The sequence below is a fragment of the Bos grunniens genome, chromosome 14 (assembly GCF_055505025.1).
Source record: "Bos grunniens cultivar Pamir isolate PY7600 chromosome 14, Bosgru_T2T1.0, whole genome shotgun sequence".
Taxonomy (NCBI): domain Eukaryota; kingdom Metazoa; phylum Chordata; class Mammalia; order Artiodactyla; family Bovidae; genus Bos; species Bos grunniens.
Window position 1 is genome coordinate 63,014,873 of NC_141178.1, and position 22,830 is coordinate 63,037,702.

Consider the following 22,830-nt stretch of genomic DNA (forward strand, 5'->3'; position numbering starts at 1 on the left):
TTTGATGGATGTACTTAGGTCATTTACATGTAAGAGATAATTATTGATATATTAGTGCCATCTTGTTATTTGTTTTTTGTGACTTTCTTTCTGTTGTTTTTTTCCTTTCTCTCTTCTTGACTTTTTAGAGCTACTTAAACATTATTAGGTTTCCAGTTTGACTTACTTATAATTATTCCTAGCTTATCTTGTTTTATTGTGTTCTCGATGGTTTTTCTAGGTATACAATAATACGTATGTAACTTACCACAGTCTACATGTGCAGCATTTTACCACTTCTGGTAAAATATAGGAGCTTCACTTTTATCTTTAATGTCAGCTAGTGTTGTAACTTGTTTCATATTTATTGAATGTGATTTGTACAGTTCTTGAGAAGGATTGTCTTTAGTATTTATCCATATATCTGTAATTTCTGTTTTTCCTTTTTCATCACTGATGACAAGATTTTTAAAAAATCATTTTCTTCTGTTTGAGGACTTCTTTTTACCAATCTTTATACATCTGTTGATTTCTAAGTATTATATATTTTTTGGTCTAAAAATGTCATTATTTTCTCTTTACTGATGAGGATATTTATTGTTTATTGTTTTGACTATTATTGTTTATTGACTGTTTATTGGATATCAAGTCGTGAGTTACAGTTATTTTCTTTAAGAATTGAAAAATAATTACTCCAGTTCATTCTGGCCTCTAAGGTTTCAGATAAGAATTTTGCCACTAGAATTGGTATTTCTATATAGGCAATATGTTATCATGACCCTTTTCCAAACTTTTTTTTGTCTTTGGATTTTAAAAGTTTAATTTTGATGTCTCACCATTGGTTTCTTTAGGTTTATCCTGCTTTGGGTTTATTTAGCTTATTAAATCTGTAGAAGTATTGTACCTTTGGCCAAGTATAGAAGGCAATGGCATCCCACTCCAGTACTCTTGCCTGGAAAATCCCATGGATGGAGGAGCCTGGTAGCTGGGGTCGCTAGGAGTTGGATACAACTGAGCGACTTCACTTTCACTTTTCACTTTCATGCATTGGAGAAGGAAATGGCAACCCACTCTGGTGTTCTTGCATTGAGAATCCCAGGGACGGGGGAGCCTGGTGGGCTGCCATCTATGGGGTTGCACAGAGTCGGACACGACTGAAGCTACTTAGCAGCAGTAGCAATAGCAGGAAATTTTAAGCTGATATGTTTTAACATATTTTTCCAATCTCCTTTCTTTTTCTTTACCTCTCGGGGCACTGATGGTATGAATGATGAATCTTGTTACTGTCTCACAGGCTCTGGGGCTCTAGTCAGGTTTTTTTAAAAGATATTCTCTTAATCTGTTATTCGGATTAGGTGAATTCTATCGATTGGCCTACAAATTACTGATTTTATCTTCTGTAATTATTTTACTACTGAGTCCATACAGTAGTGTTTTTTTTTTTGGTAATTTATTATTATTTTTTAATTTGATAATTGTACTTTTCAGTTCTATAATTTCCATTTGGTCTTTTTAAAATAATTCTTTTTTTACTAGTTTTTCATTGTTTCAAGAGAACTTGACGTTGATGGTTGAAACATTTTTATGACAGCTATTTAAAAATTCTTGTTAGGTATTTCCAGCACAAGATTCATTTAATTGTTGGCATCAGTTAACTTTTTTCTTACTTGTTTTTTGATAGTATTGATTCTTAGTGAAGAGCAATTTTTCAGTTGTACTCTGGACATTTTGTCCATTTAGGAGATGCTGGGTTCCATTTAAGTGTTTTATCTTAGTAGTATGCTGCTACGATCAAGCACTCAGGTCCTGACCTACTTTTGTGGACTGTGGTTTCAGTGATAGTTTAATTTTTAGAATCTTTGTGATGGTGTTGGTCTGCCTGGCATATCTAGTGCCAGGAACCTGAGGGAACAGAGGATGGTTCCCCAGGCTGCCCTGCTGCGTGTCTCTCGGTGAGGGAGCAGACAGTCTCGGGGCACAGAGTGACCAAGAAGCTTCCCTCGTCAGGTTCATGCTATGTTCCTGCCCCCATGCCTCTGACATCAGTGAATCTTCTGTTGTGGTGGAGATTTGTCTTACTGACACTCATGTCTTCTCCACCTTTCTCCTCTCTCTTCCTTGTCCTGAAACCTCTAATGAAGAAGGAGGTCTGAGTGCATTGGGATTCCCTTGATCACTTATCTGTAGGGCTCGTGATTGCTCTCGCTGGTGGTGCTTGGCTTACTTGATATTGTCAGAGAGACTCCTGCTTGATCAAGTGGAGGAATGAGGTAGATTGCAGGTGGGGACACATGGGATCTGGGTGACCTTCTGTTGGATGCTGGGACATAAGGCACTTTGTTGCTCTGTTATTCCTTCAGTCTTGGGCTCTTCAACCAGCTTGCCACCTTCTTGCCACCTTCGAGAATTCTCACCAGTCTCTGTGGTACTTCCAGGGATGATAGTTGTTCTTGCTTGGCAGAAGCTGGGAGAAACAAATCTGTACCATTTTGTTTAGGTTAGAAGTTTGCAAATCACTAATTCTTTTAGCTATTTTTTGTGAAGTTTATTTCCTTATTTTAAAAAACACGTTTTGGCTCAGCTGGTAAAGAATCTACCTGCAATGTGGGAGACCTGGATTCCATCCCTGGATTAGGAAAATCCCCTGGAGAAGGGAACAGCTACCCACTCCAGTATTCTGGCCTGAAGAATTCCATGGACTGTGTAGCCCATAGGGTTGCAAATATTCAGACATGACTGAGTGACTTTCACTTTCACTTTCTTTAAATCTGTTGATTACCTACTATGGAAAATCAGGACATAGCTCCCTGTGAGCATTCCATATCTCTGTTAACCTTTCTTGTATAGTTATGTTACAGTTTTTTTGCTAAACCAGAAGTGAATATTAATACTATGGTCACATAAATATGGTCCATTGAAAACTCAAGTAGTATATACTGTTTCCTTTCTGTGCAGCCATTATTTTAATATAGGAAATAATCACTGCATATTTTTCTTTACATCATTTTTTACTTAATTATAGGTAATTAAAGTTTTTATGCCTGTCTCTAGTCAGGTATATGGCTTATTTCCTCCTTTTACTGTGATATATCCTCCAGTATCTTCCTAATAAAGAGTTTTTTTGAGTTCTGCATGTCTGAAAATTTCTTTATTTTGTTTGCACTGTTGATTAATAATTTGGCTGAGTATATAAGTCTAGATTGAAAACCAGTTTTCCTCAGAATTTTAAAGACATTGTTCCAGTGTCTCCTAATGTCCATTTTGTCTTAAATGACTTAATTAAAATATAAGTGCAGATGGAGTTGGGCTTTCCTCGTGACTCTGAGGTAAAGAATCTGTCTGCAGTGCAGGAAACACAGGAGGGGCAGGTTCGATCCCTGGGTCGGGAACATACCCTGGAAAAGGGAATGGCTACCCACTCCAGTATTCTTGCCTGGAGAATCCCATTGACAGGAGAGCCTGCTGGGCTGCAGTCCATGGAGCAAAAAGAGCTGGACACAGCTGAAGTGACTGAGCACGTAATCAAGGCCCGTGTATATATTTAGGAAAAGAAAGTTAAAAATTCAGTACTCTTAATACTTTGCTTCATAATTTGGATTTTGATCAGCAAAGCTAATGGATTCAGATGTATGGAGAAAAAAGTTTGAAGGTATGGAAGACATTGAAGGAGGTAGCTAAAGAAACTTAGGAAAGAAAAGCTTTAGAGTGGTTACGTTGTTTCCTGATATCCTGTTAACTTGCTCTGAAGTTCATAGTTCAGGTATCATTGTCTTTTGATATGATTTGATTTAAGAAATCTTTGCCTTCTAACCATTGCTCTTACTTTTGGGGAATTGTTTAAATAACCAGCAGGGGGAGTACTTAGGTTCCTTTTGGAACAGAGACTCAAGCTGGAAAGATACTTGGGATTTTAGTGTGTACAGTTTAGAACAGTTAAATTTTTTTTTTGTCTTTTCTGATAATAATACACACCTATTATAAAATTGCTATAAAATAATACACTAGAGAATATCACCTGTCAATCTGCAGTCAGGTGACACAGGCACTTTCATGCGTTTCCTGCAAATATTTTTTTCTATCAATGCTTGTATCTACATCAAAATTGATGTTACTGTTTTAAAACTTACAGTCATTAGTGTTAATAGATATATACTTGAAAATAAATTCTGAATATTTTTTTCCATCCGGATACAGTCAGAAACAGAACATTGATTCTTGTGTATAAATGGTTTCCATTGGCTTCTCATAAACTCATAGGTTTGATTTCTCTTCTTTTAAGGGGTAGGACTTTTGTAGAGCATCAGAAAATTCCCATTGAGCAAAGAAAAACAGCAGAATACAACATTATCTGTTTTAAGGATACAGCTAAAATGTGTGTAATCAGAAGACACGAATCGGGCAGCAGTGTATTAAAACAGGTGTGTCAGTGGCTAGCCTGGTCCCTGGTACACAATTTTGTACTCAGTTTTTGTAATAGACAAATAGTGGAATAGAGTGATTCTTTAAAAAAAGTTATTGTAATGTCAAGACACAAAAAGGAATACTTCTGTAAAGATTGAAACACACAAGAACAATTTCTGTAAAAGTTATTTGTAAGAAAACCTGTCCAGTTTGTGTAACTCTAGGTTATCTCCTCCTAAAAACTATGACAGAGAAAAATAGTGTATTTTGTATACCCAATAACTAATTTATTTACAGAAAGAAGAGAAGCATACTTAGTGCCTGAGTTCTTGGCCACAGTTTTATGAAGATCTCAAAAAATTTTCCCTTTGAACATTCTGTATAAGTCTTTCCTTATTTTGAACCAGTTTATTGAATTCACCTGGGCTTCCTAGGGGGCTCTGGTAAAGAAACTGCCTGCCAATGCAGGAGACTCAGGAGATGCCAGTCCGATCCCTGGGTCAGAAAGATCCCCTGGAGAAGGAAATGGCTACCCTGTCCAGTATTCTTGCCTGGAGAATCTCATGGACAGAGGAGCCTGGTGGGCTACAGTCTGTGGGGTTGCAAAGAATTGGACATGACACATTGAATTCTTTTTTCAGTTCTTGTCATTTATTTATGAAAATAATGATACCTGTACATTTATGAGTGTGAAGCAATACATTTCATCAAAGGGAAAACAGTTTTGAGGAGAGGTTAGTGAAGAAATGAAGTTGCAGTAGTCTCTATGTAAGTGTGCTAGGGAAGAGAAGGAGCAAGGGATAGCTAGATGGGGTCATGGTAAGAGAGAGATTAAAAAAAAAAAAGCAGAGAGAAACTTGTGCATGGTTGAATGACGGCTTGAGGAGTGGAACTGTCTATGGTAGGAGAGTTTGGAGCCTGAATATAGTGTCTTGGGACTTGCATCCTGGTCTTTGAAGATTTCCTTCTTACAGCCTCCAGCCCCTGGGATGTAAAGCTTCATAGGTTTCTCCCTTGGCCTTTTCAAAAGCTCAGCAGAGCCAATGGTATTTTTACTTGTTTTACCCAACAGTGTGTACTTGACAGCTATAGAAAATTCCAGGTATGTGCAGAGACGCTTGTGTGTTTAGTCTCCCCTTACAGGGCGGATTTTAACCCGGTGTGCTGCGTGGCAGTTCTCCAACTGTACAGTGGAAGACTCAGCAAGATGGTTGCTGAGATGCAAATCCCCGAGCCTCTCCTCACTCAGGGTTCTCATTTGAGGTTTGAGGATCTCCTGTCTCCAGAAGCGCACCTGATGGTTTCGATGTGCATTGCCCTTGATAGCAATTTTTAAACTTGTGGTAAAATAATGTAGTTTACTGTTTTAACGATTTTAAGTGTATGGTGTGTGACACTAAGTACTTTCCTGTTGTTCTGGAACTGTCACCACCTTCCATCTCTAGAATTTTTTGTCATCCCAAACCGAAACCCTTTACCCATTTAAACAACAGCTCCTCATTTTTCCCTCCCCCAGCCCCTGGCCACCATAGTTCTACTTTATGTCTCTGTGAATTTGATGACTCTGAGGACCTCATGTGAGTGGAATCATACGGTGTTTGCCTTTTGGGTCTCTTTTATTTCACTTAGCTTAATGTCTTCAAGGTTTTTCCATGTTGTATCTTGTGTCAGAATTTTTTTCTTTCTTTAAGGCTGAATAATGTTCCATTGTGTGTGTATACGCTGGCTTTTTCCAACGAGTCATTTAATTCCTTTCTGCTCCTTAAACTCTCTGAGAGACTGTAGGGTGCTAATCAGTAAACTTCATTTTCTTTTTTTGAGTTTTGAAATATTAAAGCTGGTCATTAGATTGAAACAGTATTTTTGTGAATCCTAGTAAACATCTTTATTAAAAATGTCTAAAGTACATTCTCATATTAACTCTCCTGAATATTAACCAACTCTTCTTCTTCCTTCTGTTATGGTGGTATATGGTACTATCATCTCACAGTATCGTTTTTAAGTACAGATTTTATCTTGGTGGTGGTCTTGAGATACGTGCATCTATTATCCATATTTTACTGACACAGAAACTGGGTCTTGAGAATTGTAAATGTAGCCAACTGGTAGCACAGCTGTGACTCAGGCCAGACCAGTGTGACAGCACAGCCTGAAGATGAGGGCGAAAGGATTTGTGTTCTGCTTGTGAAATTTCCTGGGTATTTCTGTGCTTAAGGAGGATAATAGCTCACGACATTGACTAGCCTGGACAACCCAGGATCTACAGGTAGCCGTCACCAAAGTATATTTCTTCCTTTGTTCAAGTCAGAGTGAGCTTTCTCCAGGAAACATTCACTCATGAACCTGTTTCTGAGCTCATCAGCCCAATGTTGGTCTATTTCTTCCTCCACTCTAATTATGTCGTTAGAGCCCAAGGTCATTGAAGGTGAAAATGGGTTTTGGCTGTGTACCTTCAGAGGGCTCAGTGAGTCACTTCAGCTCAGTATAGATATTTACTGAATACTGTGGCTCAGCTCTTTTAGTATCTGGCGGTTGAAGGCCAATTTAAATTGGATAGAGGCTTGGAAGATTGCTGCGTTGGCCTGCAGCTCACAGCATCTGGGCACCTGGGCTGCTTGGGGACCTGCCCTCTAGCCTGGAGCATGGCTTGTTCCTCTTCTGACTTTCTCAGGTTTCTTCCCATTGTATGGGATAAGGTGGCTGGCTGCTTTGGGGACACACCCTTGACCAAGTTGAGAAGAGAATCTTCTCCAGTGGTCCCACTGAACGGGTCTCTGACCGCCTCAGCTTGGGTCCCGTGGCATTACTGGACCAGTCACTGTGGACAGGCCGATGTCCTATGATTAACCTTGACCATGCTGGGTGCCCAAAACTGTGGTTGGGGAGTGTGTGTGTTTTTTGTGGAAAAAAAAAAAAAAAGGTGGATGAACGAGAAGGTTGGGTAGTGAAGTTGCCCTGTAAGCACCTGCTTGTGGCAGAGTGAACACTGTGGAGAGAGAAGTATCCATGCTGTCTAGCCATGTAGAGAGGGATGCTGGAGGTATTGTTTTTGACCATAGGTGGATAAAATGGAAATGAAGTGGGCTGCATTTCCCCATAGGCTTATACTTACTGACTGACTTACCTTGGATATTTAAAAATTTTGTGACAGATCTGGTGTAATAGTCACAGAATTTGCCTGTTTGTTCAGTAGTTATGTAAAGAGGACCTCAGGGGGGGTGCTGTGCAGCGGGGATGAGGTGCAGAGGCACGGGACTCCTGCCCTCAGGAGCTCTTACTCCAGGGCAAGGGGTAAGTTGGGCAAGAAACCGGATGGGGTCCCCGAGGGAGGGCGTTGATGGAGACTTTGAAGGATATTTCATGGAAAAGATGAGCATGATCTGTGGAGGAATCTGTTAGAGAGACCAGAGGAGGAGAGGAGACGTCTGGCAAAGCGTGCGTGGATGCAGGTGTGGTGTTGGAAATGCCCCACCTGGCAGCAGCACGGGAAACGAGACTGGCTGGGGCAGTCGGAGGGACCGCCGAAGAGGGCTGTGGAGGGCCGGGCTGGGAGCTGCCCGAACTGGGGCTCAGACCCTTTTGTCCTTGCACTTGTGGGAGGGTCTGTGTCACTCCTGCCTGAGCTGCTGCAGGGTGGGGTCCTTCTTGCTCATTTTGTGTCCCGGGGCCTGCAGAGTGTCTGCATTGGCTGACTGGAAAGCAGGACCTTAGAATTCTGTCCTTTATGTTAAGTTACAGGGTTCTAGTCCCTGAAGAATCTTGAGTGTGGATGAAATCCAGAGAAGCAGAGGACGGGTCAGATGTAACCAAAGTAGTGAGTGACAAGCCTGAGAGATGTTCTATTGTCAGAGCAGAGGAAGGGTCTCTGAAAAAAACACGCAGTCAGTAAACCTCACAGGACAGGCTCTGAGCACCACAGTGTGGGCATACTCGCTGATGTAGTTAAACTTCACATCTGTTCCTCATTCTCTCTCCTTAATGTAGATCAATTCCTGGGTGAAAAGTGTTGACATCCATTGAGTATGTGGCTAGAGCCACTGAGATTTTTTCAGATACCCAAGTAAACTTTGTATTGGTAGACATTTGATTTGTTCTCCAAATTTATTACATGATATCCAAAGCAATATTTAGAAATTTTCACTTCTTTCCAAAGGGAGTATCCCACAGATGTATAGTGGCATGCATTTGGTATCAAAGGAATAAAGTTTCAAAATGAGTAAATACATACACCTGATGTGAAAGAAGTGAAAATTTGAGCAGAGAGGTGAGAGGAAGGAAAAGTGGTCTGTGAGGGGCTGATGTGGATAGTAAAGCAGAATTTAACGTTTTTGGGTTTTAACTAGTTGCTTCTTTCTAAGTATGCTCCGTTCAAAGTACAGTCAATTCTCATTTTTCAAAGACTGTATATTTATGAAATTGCCTCCTTGCTCAACTTTATTTGTAATCCCTGAATCGCTGCTCATGGTGCTTTTATAGTCTCTTGCAGGCATGTAGAGCAGGGAAAATTCCGAGTCACCTGACATGCATGTTCCCAGCGGAGGTTCATGGCCCCACTCTGTCTGCTTGTTCCAGTTCTCAGATCCGCTCAGTTCAGTCGCACAGTCGTGTCTGACTCTTTGCGACCCCATGAACTGCAGCACGCCAGGCCTCCCTGTCCATCACCAACTCATGTCCGTGTTCTCAGATCAGTTGCCTAATAATGGTCTGTTTTCCTGGTTCAGGATCCAGTCCAGGATCACATGCTGTATTTTCTCTCCATGCCTCTGCAGCCTTACGTTGATCTGGGTTAGCTCCTCAGGTTCTCTCCGTGTTTCTTGGCCGGGTCCTTGTTGAGATGGGCAGTCCAGTTGTTTTAGGTTTGTCTGATGTTTTCAGTGTTGAGATTGAGGTTATGTGTTTTTGGTAGTAATATTGTGGAGGTTGACTTATATTCTGCTCGGTGCCTCATATCAAGAAGCACTTGTTGATGGTTTGCATCAACATTCATGACTTGATTAAGATGGTGTCTGAAAGATTTCTCCACTGTAAAGTTACTGTTTTTCCCTTTGGAATTAATAAGTCACTTCTGGGGAGATGTTCTGTGACCATGTATATATTCTCTTCATCCTCAAACTTCACCTACTAGTTTCATTGATGATATTCTAAATCCGTCATTTGTTTGTTTATGTCGTTGTAGACTTACATTCTTATTTTGTTCAGTTGGTTATAATCCTTTACTATCATTACTTACTTGATGCTGGAATGTCCCACATTTGGCCACGAGGGCCCCTTCATGCAGGCCCCTATGTCTTTTTTGCATGCTCTCATTATTCCTTGAGCAGTTTCTTACTCTCTGGCTCAGGATATTTCAGGCTCATGCTGTCCTTCCCTGTCCCATTCCTGGTATCACCCACTTTACTGAGGAGCCGACCTGGACCGATTTATTGTATTAGAGAGATATTCGGGAGTTAAAAATATATGTATATATATAGACCAAGAACTGAATAGACCAAATGATGTTTCCCAGTTTCCTTACTGTTCTAGGTAACTCAGTGAACCTCTTCAGATAGCTGCACTGTGGTGGAGGTGGCACCTTCCTGAGGTCGATGCCTCTTTGCTTGCAGTTCTCCCCACCACGGGAATTTCTACATAAGAGGAAACAAGCTTAGACCTCTTAAGTATTAAAATGCCATCTATGTTATGGCTGAATTTATGTTTATGAATTTGTTCCCTTCTTCCTCATTAAGGAAGTTTTAATGGTGTATTTTAATCTTAATTTATTTTTTAAAACTGCAGTGTCATTGGTTGGGGGGTTTTATTTCTGATAAAGTGATCAGCTTCTAGTAGGTTACCTTAATTTAATTCCCAATGCAAATCTAAAATTTTCTTTAAAATAAAATACAGATTAAAGAACTTATAAGGTGAGTGTTTGTTTGTCACGTATTGTGTTAGTCACTCAGTCATGTCCAACTCTTTGTGACCCCATGGACTGTAGCCCGTCAGGCTCCTCTATCCGTGGACTTCTCCAGGCAAGAATACCCGAGTGGGTTGCCATTTCCTTCTCCATTGTTTGTCGTAGACATTAAAAAAAAAAAACCTAAATAAAATAGCTTGAGAGAAAACAATCAGTGTTGTCACCGTTTTTGGTCGTAAGCTCCTTGGTTCCTTTGGGTCTCGGGTGGAGCCCCTGCCCTCCCATTTCTGGTGCATTCTCAGCTGCTGCTCTCCTGCCTGCTGCACACCAGCTGCCTCTGTGCTCGGCCCTCCTCTGTTTTCTTGCTTCTCTTGGCTCTTTCCTGTCAGATGGGATACCATGCAGGACTTTGGAGGGTTCATGGTTTGTCCTCATCCACTTGTATTTTAGAGTTGGTTGTCTAGTTGTGTTGTTCAGGCCCTTTTAGTTTTGCTGTCTTCTGACTCTTCTTTCTGTGGAGGTTCAGAGACAATTTGCAAACTCTGCCAGTTCTCTCTTGCCTCCTTGCTTCCATTTCCAAAATGACCACGGAAGGAAAAAACGATGGTCGTGTCTAGGAAGGGCCGAGGCCACGTGCAGCCTGTTCATGCACCAGCTGTGCCCAGTGTGTGCCCAAGGACAAGGCCATTAAGAAGTTCCTCATTTGGAACAAAGTAGAGGCTGAAGCCATCAGACATTGCTGAAACGAGTGTTTCCAATGCCTGTGTGCTTCACGAGCTGTGTGTGAAACTACCTTACTGTATGAGCCGTGTCACTCACAGCCAGGGGGTCAGGAGTCATTCCCAGGAAGCCCAGAAGGACCTTCCCCCTGAAGCAGACCTGCAGCTGTTGCCCCACGGCCTCCACCGAAGCCCATGGAAGGAGCTAAGTCCTTAAAGACTGGAGAAATACTGTTCTCTAAAAAGACACTAAAATGGAAATTCTACATGAAAATGAAATAAAAACTGGGTCCTCACTGATGCCATTGCTGGGCTTGCTCCCCAATGCCATTTGTTAGTGTATATTTAATGAAATTGATTTCCTTATTTTTTTTCTTTGAAAACTGTTTCTACAGAGAAAAAGAAATCGGGATGCAGAGTACCCGTCCTTTCCAGGAGAGAGTCCCCTACCATGCAGACGAGCAGGGCTCAGGACCGTGGGGACTGTGGCTTCCCTGTCTGAAGCATGGCTCAGGTGTGGAGAAGGATTTCTGAAGAGTCCTGGCACTCCGGTAAAGTCATGATGCTGTCTTCCCCGAACGCTGAGCGATAAATCCTAGCTTCCTGAGAGTTCACGCCACTATACTTACATTTCTTTGGAATTCCCTTCCTTATTTTCTTTCAGAACACTGTAATTGATGTGTTCCTTGTTTTTCTCATCGTTGAATTCCCTACAATCGTGGCATAGTAGTATTCACCTCTTTCTGTCATGTAGGACTTTGCACTTTGTAAGTAGGGATGCATACTGGAAATATTCTCAGAAGATGACACTGTTGAGCATCCTACCTTTAAAAGAAGTCTATTTAATGAAATGCTTATGTATCAGGACCTGATGACACTGGGGGATTCTGGTTGATTTTGGTTTATGTGGTAACTTTGAAGTACTCACTGTAAGAAGTAGTGCTCACCACTGTTATCAACTCTAAAAAGACAGTCCTCTGTTTAGATTCTGGAAAAATATAAAAATGCAATTATAAATATGTGCTTTGGGAATACTTGTTGGTAAATAAAGGAAAATAGACGAATATGTTAAAGGGGTGTAGTGTAAGTTCTTGAATATTTTATGTAATGTTGGTTTTTAGCTCTTGTCACATGAATTACTACATCATTATTAATTATTATTATTATTGTTACCATTATCTGCTTGAAGTCATTAACAGATGAAAAGAAGACTACTACAGAAAAACACCTTGAATTATCCTGTCGACCCAAGAAAGGTAATATTGTTGATTTCTTGGCAGGAAAGAAAAAAGCCTAATATATCCTCCTTTGATTTATTTGTTTTCTTTTAAAAAGTCATTTATATCGTTTGGAAAAACTATATATTCATGGTTAGAAAAAACACCCAAACAATGTAAAAAGGTGTTTTTTGCATCTCTCTCATCTTTTTTCACCATTTGTCCCATTTTTTATGCCTCCTATAGATAATTATTAAATTTTTTTGTTTCTTTATTGAATTCACTGTTATCAACAGAACCCAGTAGGTAAGCTCAGATTCATGGCTGCAGGGTTTTAAAAGGAATCTGATTTGAGAAATAAAGTTATGACCGGTAATATAAGGACTATACTACTTAGTCAGTGATGGTTAGGGAAGACTTGGAGTTATGGATCATAGGAAAGTGTATTGAAGTGTTTGAAGGGATGGGTTGAATTTATCTCCTGCAACAAGAAGGTCAGGGGGCTGGACTCATTTTGAGTTCTGCTGTCTGTTTTTGTAGTCATGAAGAAGAAGCTGAATTCTGCAGGCCCAGTTCTCAGGAAAAGTGTAGACTTGGGAGGATTTTCTCCAAATGAACTTTCCTCTGAGAAGGAGTACGGTCCCTCGGACCTCTGCCTTTAGCCAGAATCTGTTCCACAGTGTCACCTCCACCAAAAGAGACATCAGTGAAATTAGGGATTTTTAAACATATGTGTTTCTGCTCCAATAAAACTGGGATTTTGTTGGTAAGGAGGAAGGGGTGTGACTATCAGGGAGGCCGCAGGTTCTGCTGCTACACTCGCTCACCCTCAGGCTGGGCAGGAGGGGTTGTGACTCCAGACTTCGGGGGTCTCATTTGATTGTGCCATGTCCCGACTGTGTTTTGACTGTGGTATCTTGAGAAAGCAAGCTAAGCATGCTTTGCTTCAGTTTCTGCATCTGGAAAATAGGTCTCAAACTTGTGTATCTCACTGGGTTGTTGTGAATTAAAAAAAAAAATCCCTGTTCAAAGGTTAACACTTAGTAGGAGATCACATCAGTCAGTCCTAAAGGAAATCAACCCTGAATATTCATTGGAAGAACTGATGCTGAAGCTCCAGTAATGTGGTCACTTCATGAGAAGAGCTGATTCATTGGAAATGGGACTGATGCTGGGAAAGATTGAGGGCAGGAGGAGAAGGGGATGGCAGAGGATGAGATGGTTGGATGGCATCACCAAGTCAATGGACATGAGTTTGAGCAAGCTCCAGGAGATGGTAGAGGGCAGAGGAATCTGGCATGCCACTGTCCGTGGGGTCGCAGAGAGTTGGACATGACTTAGGGACTTAGATGGTAACAACTGCAGCAATTGCTGTTCTGTTTGATGGCAGAGAGGTGAGCGCCTGCTCAGTGTCCTGCTGAGTGAAAAACTTTCTGTGAATAAGAGATTTAACACTTTAAGCTGTATTATTATTTTAAGGGGATTCCTTTTATGCAATTGAAAAATAAAATTCTCCTAATTTTTTTGATTCTTAAAATACTGATAGTAAAATAATACCGTAATCTTCTGATGGTGCTACAGAATTTAAATTTTACTATTATTAATGCCAAATGTTGTAATTTTCAAAGATCAATTTAATTCTAATTTCTAAGCTGTCATAATATGAAGTATGGAGAAAATAAATAGTACAGTTGTCCCTTGAATGACTGGCATGGGGGGCTGGGGTGCTGACCCTACACACAGTCAGAAATTCGCCTGGAGCTAACTTCACAATCAGCCCTATCTGCAATTCTGCATCAGCAGATTCAACCTACTGTGGGTTGTGTAGGACTGTAGTAGTACATACAAAAAAATTTCTGTGTAAATAGACCTGTGCAGTTCACGCCTGGGTTGTTCAAGAATCAACTCTTTCTTTCTTTTACACGATGTGGGTTATACCTTTTTCTTCAGATTTGAAGGTATAATCAAATTTAACTTGGACAGAGAAAGAAATATTAAATAAGCTGCTACCTTGTGTTTAATTTCAAAAGCATCTTTTGAGTTGGTTTTCCATGCCAATGTATATTCAACCTAAAACCTACTCTGCTATACTGTCTTTTCTGTGCAATGACCAGTATGTTCTGATAGACTGGAAAAGCATATATCCATGTATAGTTAATTTGTTTACAGCATAAGCAGCTTGTTAAGAGAACAAAGTGTTATTAATAATTTACCAAAAACTCATAAATAGAAACTGATAGAAAAGGGAACTCAAGGCATTCCCTGAAACTGGTTTATTTTAAAAATAGTAACTTTTAAAGTGTTAGTTTAAGATAGGCTGTTAACAAAATTTCTAGAATGTGGAAGTAGTATTTTTTTGAGAACAGGGAAGCAAAAGTGGGGGAACATACTTTGGCAGACAAGGAAGGGGGAGGAGATGGAGGAGAAGAGAAGGGGTGAGAGAGGTGATCCTTTGCTTGCTGGCAAAGGATCTTGCCGGAAGGTTTGTAGCAGGTGGAAGAAGAGAAAACTGAAATAAAAATAGGCTGGAACCTTTGTAAATAGTAATTTTCTTTAAAAGGAAGAACTTTTAAAAAATGTGAAAATGTGTTTCCTAAGTAAATGAAACCATGTAATAAAAAAAAATAGTGTGTTTTATTTTATTTTTCTTGAAATATTCTGCAGAATATATTCTCAGAGACTGTTTTTTGTTGAGGTCAGAAATCTCCTTGAAAGGCATCAGTAAATTTTTAAATTGTTATTTTTTGATGTGTCTTTCTCCCTGTTGAACCATAGGTTTTTCAGGGCAGACCCTCCTCTGTTGCTCATCTTTCTCTCCAAAGTGACTTGGGTTAGCATATGGCTAAGGCTGCCATAATGAAGTGCTACAGACAGGATATTTTAAACAACAGAAACTTTATCTCTCACAGTTCTGGAGGCTAGAATTCCAAAGTGAGATATTGGCAGGATTGGTTCCTTCCAGGAAATGTGCTCCTGACTTGTTTCCTTGACTTGTAGGTGGCTGTTTCTTTTCCAAGTATCTCTTTCCTAGGTCTTCCCTCTCTGCATGTGTGGTTAGGTGTCGAGATTTCTCCTTTATGTAAGGAGAGCTGTCGTAATAGATGGGGGCCCACACTAACTTCTCACTTTAATTTGATTACCTAAAGACCCAGTCTCCAAATACGATTACATTCTGAGATGCTGGGGTTAGAACTTAACATATTAGTGGATTTGTTGTTCATTCGCTGAGTCGTGACCAGTTCTTTGCGACCCCATGGACAGCAGTACGCCAGGCTTCCTTGTCCTTCATTATCTCCCAGAGTTTGCTCAAAGTCATGTCCATTGAGTCGGTGATGCCGTCCAACCATCTCAACCTCTATTGCCCCCTTAACTATCTGCCCTCAATCTTTCCCAGCATCAGGGTCTTTTCCAATGATTGGCTCTTCTCATCACGTAGCCAAAATATTGGAGCTTCACCTTCAGTCCTTCCAAGGAATTTCAGGGTTGATTTCTTATAGGATCGACTGGTTTGATGTCTTTGCAGCCCACGGGACTCTCAAGAGTCTTCTCCAGAACCACAATTCAAAACCATTAATTCTTCAGCGCTCAGCCTTCTTTATGGTTCAACTCTCATGTCTGTATCTGACTCTTGGAAAACCATAGCTTTGACTATACTGACCTCTGTCGGCAAAGTGTTATCTCTGCTTTTTAGTACGCTGTCTAGGTTTGTCATAGCTTTCCTTCTGGAGGAGTAAGTGTCTTTTAATTTCATGACTGCAGTCACTGTTATCAGTGATTTTGGAGCCCAAGAAAATAAAATCTGTCACTGCTTCCACTTTTCCCCCTTCTGTTTGCCAGGAAGTGATGGGACCAGATGCCGTAATCTTAGTTTTTTGAGTGTTCAGTTTTAAACCAGCTTTTTCACTCTGCTCTTTCACCTTCATCAAGAGGCTCTTCAGTTCCTCTTCACTTCACCTTGTGCTAATTGCATTCCTGAGGGCTTCACCATTATGACCTGATTACCTCCTGAAGAGGCCATCACAGAGGATTAGGCTGCAATGTGTGAGTTTTGGGGGACTCACACATTCAGTGTATAGAGCATTCCACTTTTCCCTTTTGATTACTTTTCCAGATGCATAATAATGAAAAAGATTGATAATGTCTTTTGTAAGTAAGTTCACAGCTTAGTTTTATTAGCTCTTTAAATCAATATGGGTTCTTGGTTTATTCTGAATAGTTTACATTTAATTTTATATTTTGATGGATAGACAACTTTAGTAATTCTAGATGTTCATAACACAAAGTAAGTGTTCAGTAAATGTTTACTATTATTTCATGTTTTTGTGCCTTTGTAAGTGTTGATTTTCTAGACACCATTTTGTCAGTGAATCTTCCTTTCCTGATTAGTATAAAGTGGAGCATTCACTTTTTTGTGTGATCCTCAATATTCTGTGACATATCTCAAATAAAGTATTTGATTTTTCTTTTCATAGTTAATTAATGTTGCATTCCTTGAGGGCAGGAATTTTCTTCTTTTTTTTGTTTTCCTCAAGGTTTTACTGTATCGAAGATGTTATATAAATATGTATTTAATGAAGCCATTTAGCTTCTGATACTGTTTCCTCTTCTGTAAAACTTGAGTTGTAATATCTAATCTCTTATAGTGTATTGAAATGTGGTTAAGGGTTTTTTCCTTGGTTTTAGCATTATAACTCAATTATCCACTCAATGTGAATAGGAAAATTGATTTCTATTAGATATCTAATCTGTTCTGATTAATATCAGTAAGATTTTCTGTTAAACTTTGGTTCCACTGCAGTGGAGATGCTCCATTCCTGCTAGATTTCCTGTCTGTAGAATGGACAACATAAAAATAGTGAGCACACCACGTGCTGGTGATACGGAGAAACTGTATCACCCTCACAGTGCTGTGGGACTGTAGAATGGCACGGCCACTCGGGAACACAGCTGGGCGGTTCTTTATAAGGCTCCACATGCAATTACCATACAGTCCAACAGGCATACCCTTAGACATCCTGGAGAATGAAATTGCAGTCACGTGAAATCCCGTACACAGTGTTCGTAGTGGCTTCATTCGTCATAGCCCCAAACTGAAAACAATCCAGATGTCCTTCAAGGGGTAACTGATTAAACGTGTTGTGCTTCATTCACACCACAGAACAGCGCTCAGTAATTAAAAAAAAAAAAAAAAAAAGGAAGTGACTGTTGGTACATACAACAGCCTGGTGAACGTCCAGGTAATTATGCTAAGTTCAAAAAGCCAGTGATAAAAGGGGATGTAGGTGATATCATTTGTATGTTATTCTTGAAATGACAAAATTAGAGAAGTGAAAAATTGCTTTGTGATTGCTAGGAAATAGGAATTGAGGTGGGGAGGCGAGCTCTGTTACTGGCTTTGAAAAGGCAGTGCAAGATATCCCCACAGTGATGGAGTTGTTCTCTGTTTTGACAGCATCACTGTTGGCATTCTGGCTGTGATGTTGTACTGTAGTTTGCAGAATGTTACCCCTGGAGCAGCTGCTTGAAGCATACCAGGGCTCTCTTGTTATTTCTGACAACTGTATGTGAACCAACTATAATCTGAAAATAAGGTTAATTAAATTTAAAAGTTCGCTGTTAAGCATTTTAAGCAAACTGCTGTTACCAGGGCTCCTAGTATAGTAAAGGAAGCACACAGAAGCATTCCTTTTGTAGATAATTATTGATTTTTTGTTTTTTGGGGAACTTTTTTACCCTTAAGGCTTGATGAAATATTCTATAACAAAGTTATAGTTTTATAACAAAGTTCTATAACAAAGTTATAGTTTTATAGTTATTTCAGGGTTATTTTTTGACTTTTCATTTGTGCTCCAGTCATTTTCCTTGTCTTTTATAACTTTGATTTTATTTTTTTTCTTCTTGTAGTTTGGATTTAATTTAGCCAGGTTGCTCATAGACCTTTAGTTGGAAAGATTTGAAATAAGACATTGTTTTCACTATCAACAGAACTTTGTATATTTGTGCCTTTGGCAAAGTAGCATGTATTAAACCTCATATTGATCAATAACCATAATCAATTGGCCATTAAGATTTTTTTTTTCTTTTGCAGAACCTACCACCTCTAAGAGTACCAGTGGGCTTGCAGCTATAACGTGGAGTTCTAGTGGAAGTGATCTGTCAGATGAAGATAAAACAGCTTTTAAATCACAAAGAGATAATGGATATCATTCTAGAACAGGCAGGTGTTGTAACAGCAACATTTTATGTCCAGAAGATGGGGCCAGTGAAGGTAAATTGATAATTTTTTAAAGAAATTTAATTTCTATTATATATTGTGTTTTAATAATACAAATAACTTATACTTCTCTTCTAATACTTAGCATTGATTTTGATATTACTGAGTCCCAACCTTTTAGAAACATTTTCTCATAATATTTCTCACAATAACTCCCTCAGAGGTAGGTATTACCAGGATTATTTTTACAGTTGACAATTTAGGCTTGAACATGTTAAAATTGATCAAAGCCAGTTCTCTAAAGTACAATATAAAATAATATATAAAGTATAAATAATATAATATAAAGCATAAAGTACCTGGAGGTATTTGGGTTTGGCTCCAGACCAGCACAGTAAAGTAAAGTGAATGTTGCAGTAAACAAGTTACCTGAATGGTTTGGTTTCCCAGCACATACAAGTCATGTGTTTATACTACTGTAGTCTAGTAAGTGTGTGTGCACTAGTATTATGTCTAAACAAATGATAGACACACCCTAATTTAAAAACACTTTATTGCTTAAAACTTCTATGTACCATCTGAGCCTTCATTTAGTAAGTCTTACATTTTTGCTGCTGGAGGGTCTTACTTCAGTGTTGATGGCTACTCAAGTGAAGCTTGGGGTTGGTGTGGCAGTTTCTTAAAGCCACAGTGAGGTTTGCAACATCGATGGAGTGTTCCTTTCATAAACATTTTCCCTGAAGCATGCAGTGCTGCTCAGTAACATTTTACCCACAGAACTTCTTTCAGAATTGGCGTCAGTCCTCTCAGACCTTGCTGCTGCTTTATCAGCTAGGTTTATGTCATATTCTACATCCTTTGTTGCCATTTCAACAGTCTTCACAGCCTCTCCACCAGGAGTCAATTCCATCTCAAGAAACCACTTTCTAGGAGCACCTCCTCACCAGTTAGAATTTTATCCTGAGATCTGAGCAATTCAGTCATATCTACAGGCTCCACTTCTAGTTCTCTTGCTGTTTCTACCACACCTGCAGCCCCTTGCTCCCATGAAGTTTTGAACCCCTCACAGTCATCTGTGAGGCTCCAAACCACTTCTTCCTCACTCCTATCACTGTGGGTATTTTGACCTCTTCCTTTGCACGAATCATGAATGTTCTTAATGGCATCTAGAATGCTGACTCCCCTCCAGAATATTTTCAGTGGACTTTGCCCAGATCCATCAGAGAATCACTGTCAATGGCAGCTGTAGCCTTGTGGAGTGAACTTCTTAAATCATACGGCCTGAAGGTTGAAATTATTCCTCGATCCATGGGCTGCAGAGTGGATGTTGTGTTATCAAGCATGAAAACAACATTCATTCTGTTGTACATCTTCATCAGAACTCTTGGCTCACTAGGGACATTGTCAGTGAATATTAGTATTTTGAGGGGAATCTTTCTGAGGAGCAGGTCTCAGCAGTCGGCTCACAGTGCTCAGCAAACTGCCTGATAACAGATGTGCTGTCACACGGACTCTGTTGTGCTGTCACTGGAGCACAGGCAGAGTAGACTTAGCTTTGATGCTTAAGCACCCTAGGATTTTCAGAACGGTGGGGAACACTGGCTCAACCTCAGCCCACCAGCTACATTAGCCCCTAACGAGGCGGTCAGCCTGTCCTTTGTAGCTTTGCAGCCAAGCACTGATTTCTGCTCATCTATGAAAGATCAAATTGCAAACATCTGTTGGATCATCAAAAAAGCAAGAAAGTTCCAGAAAAACCTCTACTTCTGTTTTATTGACTATGCCAAAGCCTTTGACTGTGTGGATCACAACAAACTGTGGAAAATTCTTCAAGAGATGGGAATACCACACCACTTGACCTGCCTCCTGAGAAACCTATATGCAGGTAGGAAGCAACAGTTAGAACTGGACATGGAAAAACAGACTAGTTCCAAATTGGGAAAGGAGTATCTCAAGGCTGTATACTGTCACCCTGCTTATTTAACTTCTATGCAGAGTACATCGTGTGAAATGCTGGACTGGATGAAGCACAAGCTGGAATCAAGATTGCAGGGAGAAAGATCAATAACCTCAGATATGCAGATGACACCACCCTTATGGCAGAAAGTGAAGAACTAAAGAGTCTCTTGATGAAAGTGAAAGAGGAGAGTGAAAAAGTTGGCTTAAAGCTCAACATTCAGAAAACTAAGATCATGGCATCTGGTCCCATCACTTCATGGGAAATAGATGGGGAAACAGTGACAGACTATTTTTTTGGGCTCCAAAATCACTGCAGATGGTGACTGCAGTCATGAAATTCAAAGACACTTGCTCCTTGGAAGGAAAGTTATGACCAACCTAGACAGCATATTAAAAAGCAGAGACAGTACTTTGCCAACAAAGGTCCGTCTCTAGTCAAGCCTATGGTTTTTCCAGTGGTCATGTATGGATGTGAGAGTTGGACTATAATGAAAGCTGAGCGCCAACGAATTGATGCTTTTGAACTGTAGTGTTAGAGAAGAGTCTTGAGAGTCCCTTGGAGTGTAAGGAGATCCAACCAGTCCATCCTAAAGGAAATCAGTCCTGAATATTCATTGGAAGGACTAATGCTGAAGCTGAAACTTCAATACTTGGGCCACCTGATGCAGAGCTGACTCAGTTGAAAAGACCCTGATGCTGGGAAAGATTGAAGGCAGGAGGAAAAGGGGACTACAGAGGATGAGGTGGCTGGATGGCATCACTGACTCAATGGACATAAGTTTGAGTAAACTCCAGGAGCTGGTGATGGACAGGGAAGCCTGGTATGCTGCAGTCCAAGGGGTCACAGAGTCTGACACGACTGAGCATCTGAACTGAACTGATGAAAATCCTAGGTGGCCTCTTTTCCAGTAGCAGGCTGTTTCACCTGATTTGCTAATCTGTTGTTTAGTGTAACCACCATCATGAATTCTCTTTGCCTGATCACTGGATGACTGGGTGAGGCTTTTACATCTGCACTCACTGTTTCACTTTGCACTTTTCTGTCACGGAAGTGACTTCTTTCCTTAAGCCTTGCAAACCAGTCTCTGCCAGCTTTAAACTTTTCTTCTGTAGCTTCCGCACCTGTCTCAGTCTTCACAGAACTGAGGAGAGTTAGGGCCTTGCTCTGGGTTAGGCTTTGGTGTCAGGGAATGTTGTTTCTGTTTGATCTTCTATCGAGATACTAAAAGTCTCTCCATATCAACAGTAATGCTGAAGAAACTCCAGACGAACAGAAAAGCAGCTAATAGAAGTTGAGAATTGAGGTGGCAGTCAGAGGTGGGAGAAATGGGATGCTTATAGATAAAAGTAGAAATATACTTTCTTCTGCCTTTTAATATATTTTTAAATTGTTGAACAACATGGGTCTTTTAAAAATCCTGAGGACACACAGATTTAATACAATTTAAGAATATTTTAAAATTGTATTTTTAGATGACCTGCAGGTTATTGACTGGGAGATTGACAGTGAGAGGGAAGATGCTTGTGAATGTGATGAATTTGAAGAGCGTGAAAGTGTGGAGATATCTGACTGTGCTTCCGGCGCAAGCAGTCGTTCTTTGACACCAGCAGAGACGCCACCTGAGCTTCCTAAGGTGAGGACGAACTGTTTCCAACTTTCCATTCTGTTCATGGCATGTCTTAGTCACAGCCTTTGGTGTTTTGTTTGCAACTCCTCTAAATAGTATGCTGGTAATGTGCTTTTAAACATGGATAAATACTGAGTTCTCTTCTCACCTGCTCTCCCCTCTGGTACACATGGGTCTTTCCCAGGATCCTTCTGTTCCATCCGGACAGGTGTCTCGTGGTCTAGTCAGATTAGATTCAGCAATGTGCAATTCTGAATAATAATATTCATAGCAATACAACTACTAATTGTGATTTTCCTTTACAGCTTTCATTTTTTTATGGAGTTAATTATTTGGGTTTATGCTGCTTTGTTTTACTTATGAATAAAACTCTTAAGTTTTCACTGTTCAGTTCTCTCATTAAGATTTTCAGACATAGCAGGCATTCTATTAAGTTTTTAGAAAATTAAAAAAATATTTTATTGAAGTATAGTTGATTTTCAATGTTGTGTTAATTTCTACTCTACAGCAAAGTGATTCAATTTTATATATATGTATGTGTGTATATATGTATTCTTTTTTCATATTCTTTTCCATTATGGTTTCTCGCAGGATATTGAATATAGTTCCCTGTGCTATACAGTAGGACATTGTTGTTTATCCATTCTAAATATACTAGTTTACATCTGCTAATCCCAAACTCCCAATCCATCCCTCCCCTGTCCCCCTCCCCTGGGCAGCCACAGGACTGTTGTCTGTGTCTGTGAGTCTGTTTATGTTTGGTATATTTGTTCATATGTGTCATTTCAGATTCCACAAAGAAGTGGTACCATATGATATT

The 22,830-nt window shown here is 40.0% G+C and overlaps 1 protein-coding gene and 1 pseudogene across 3 annotated transcripts in view; both read left to right on the forward strand.

Annotated features, from left to right (window-relative positions):
- Window positions 1–22,830, forward strand: part of SPIDR (scaffold protein involved in DNA repair) — a 283,594-nt gene that overhangs the window by 21,080 nt on the left and 239,684 nt on the right. For all 3 annotated transcript variants that reach the window (XR_015140875.1, XM_086337017.1, XM_086337023.1), the window contains exons 2-5: window positions 11,388–11,543; window positions 12,182–12,248; window positions 18,298–18,477; window positions 21,856–22,016. Coding sequence is in view for 1 of the 3 variants with exons in the window: in XM_086337017.1 (XP_086193143.1) it covers window positions 11,388–11,543; window positions 12,182–12,248; window positions 18,298–18,477; window positions 21,856–22,016 (564 nt within the window). In the remaining 2 variants the exon portion in view is untranslated. The remainder of the gene's footprint in view (window positions 1–11,387; window positions 11,544–12,181; window positions 12,249–18,297; window positions 18,478–21,855; window positions 22,017–22,830) is intronic.
- LOC147359542 (small ribosomal subunit protein eS26 pseudogene) lies at window positions 10,738–11,274 on the forward strand (annotated as a pseudogene).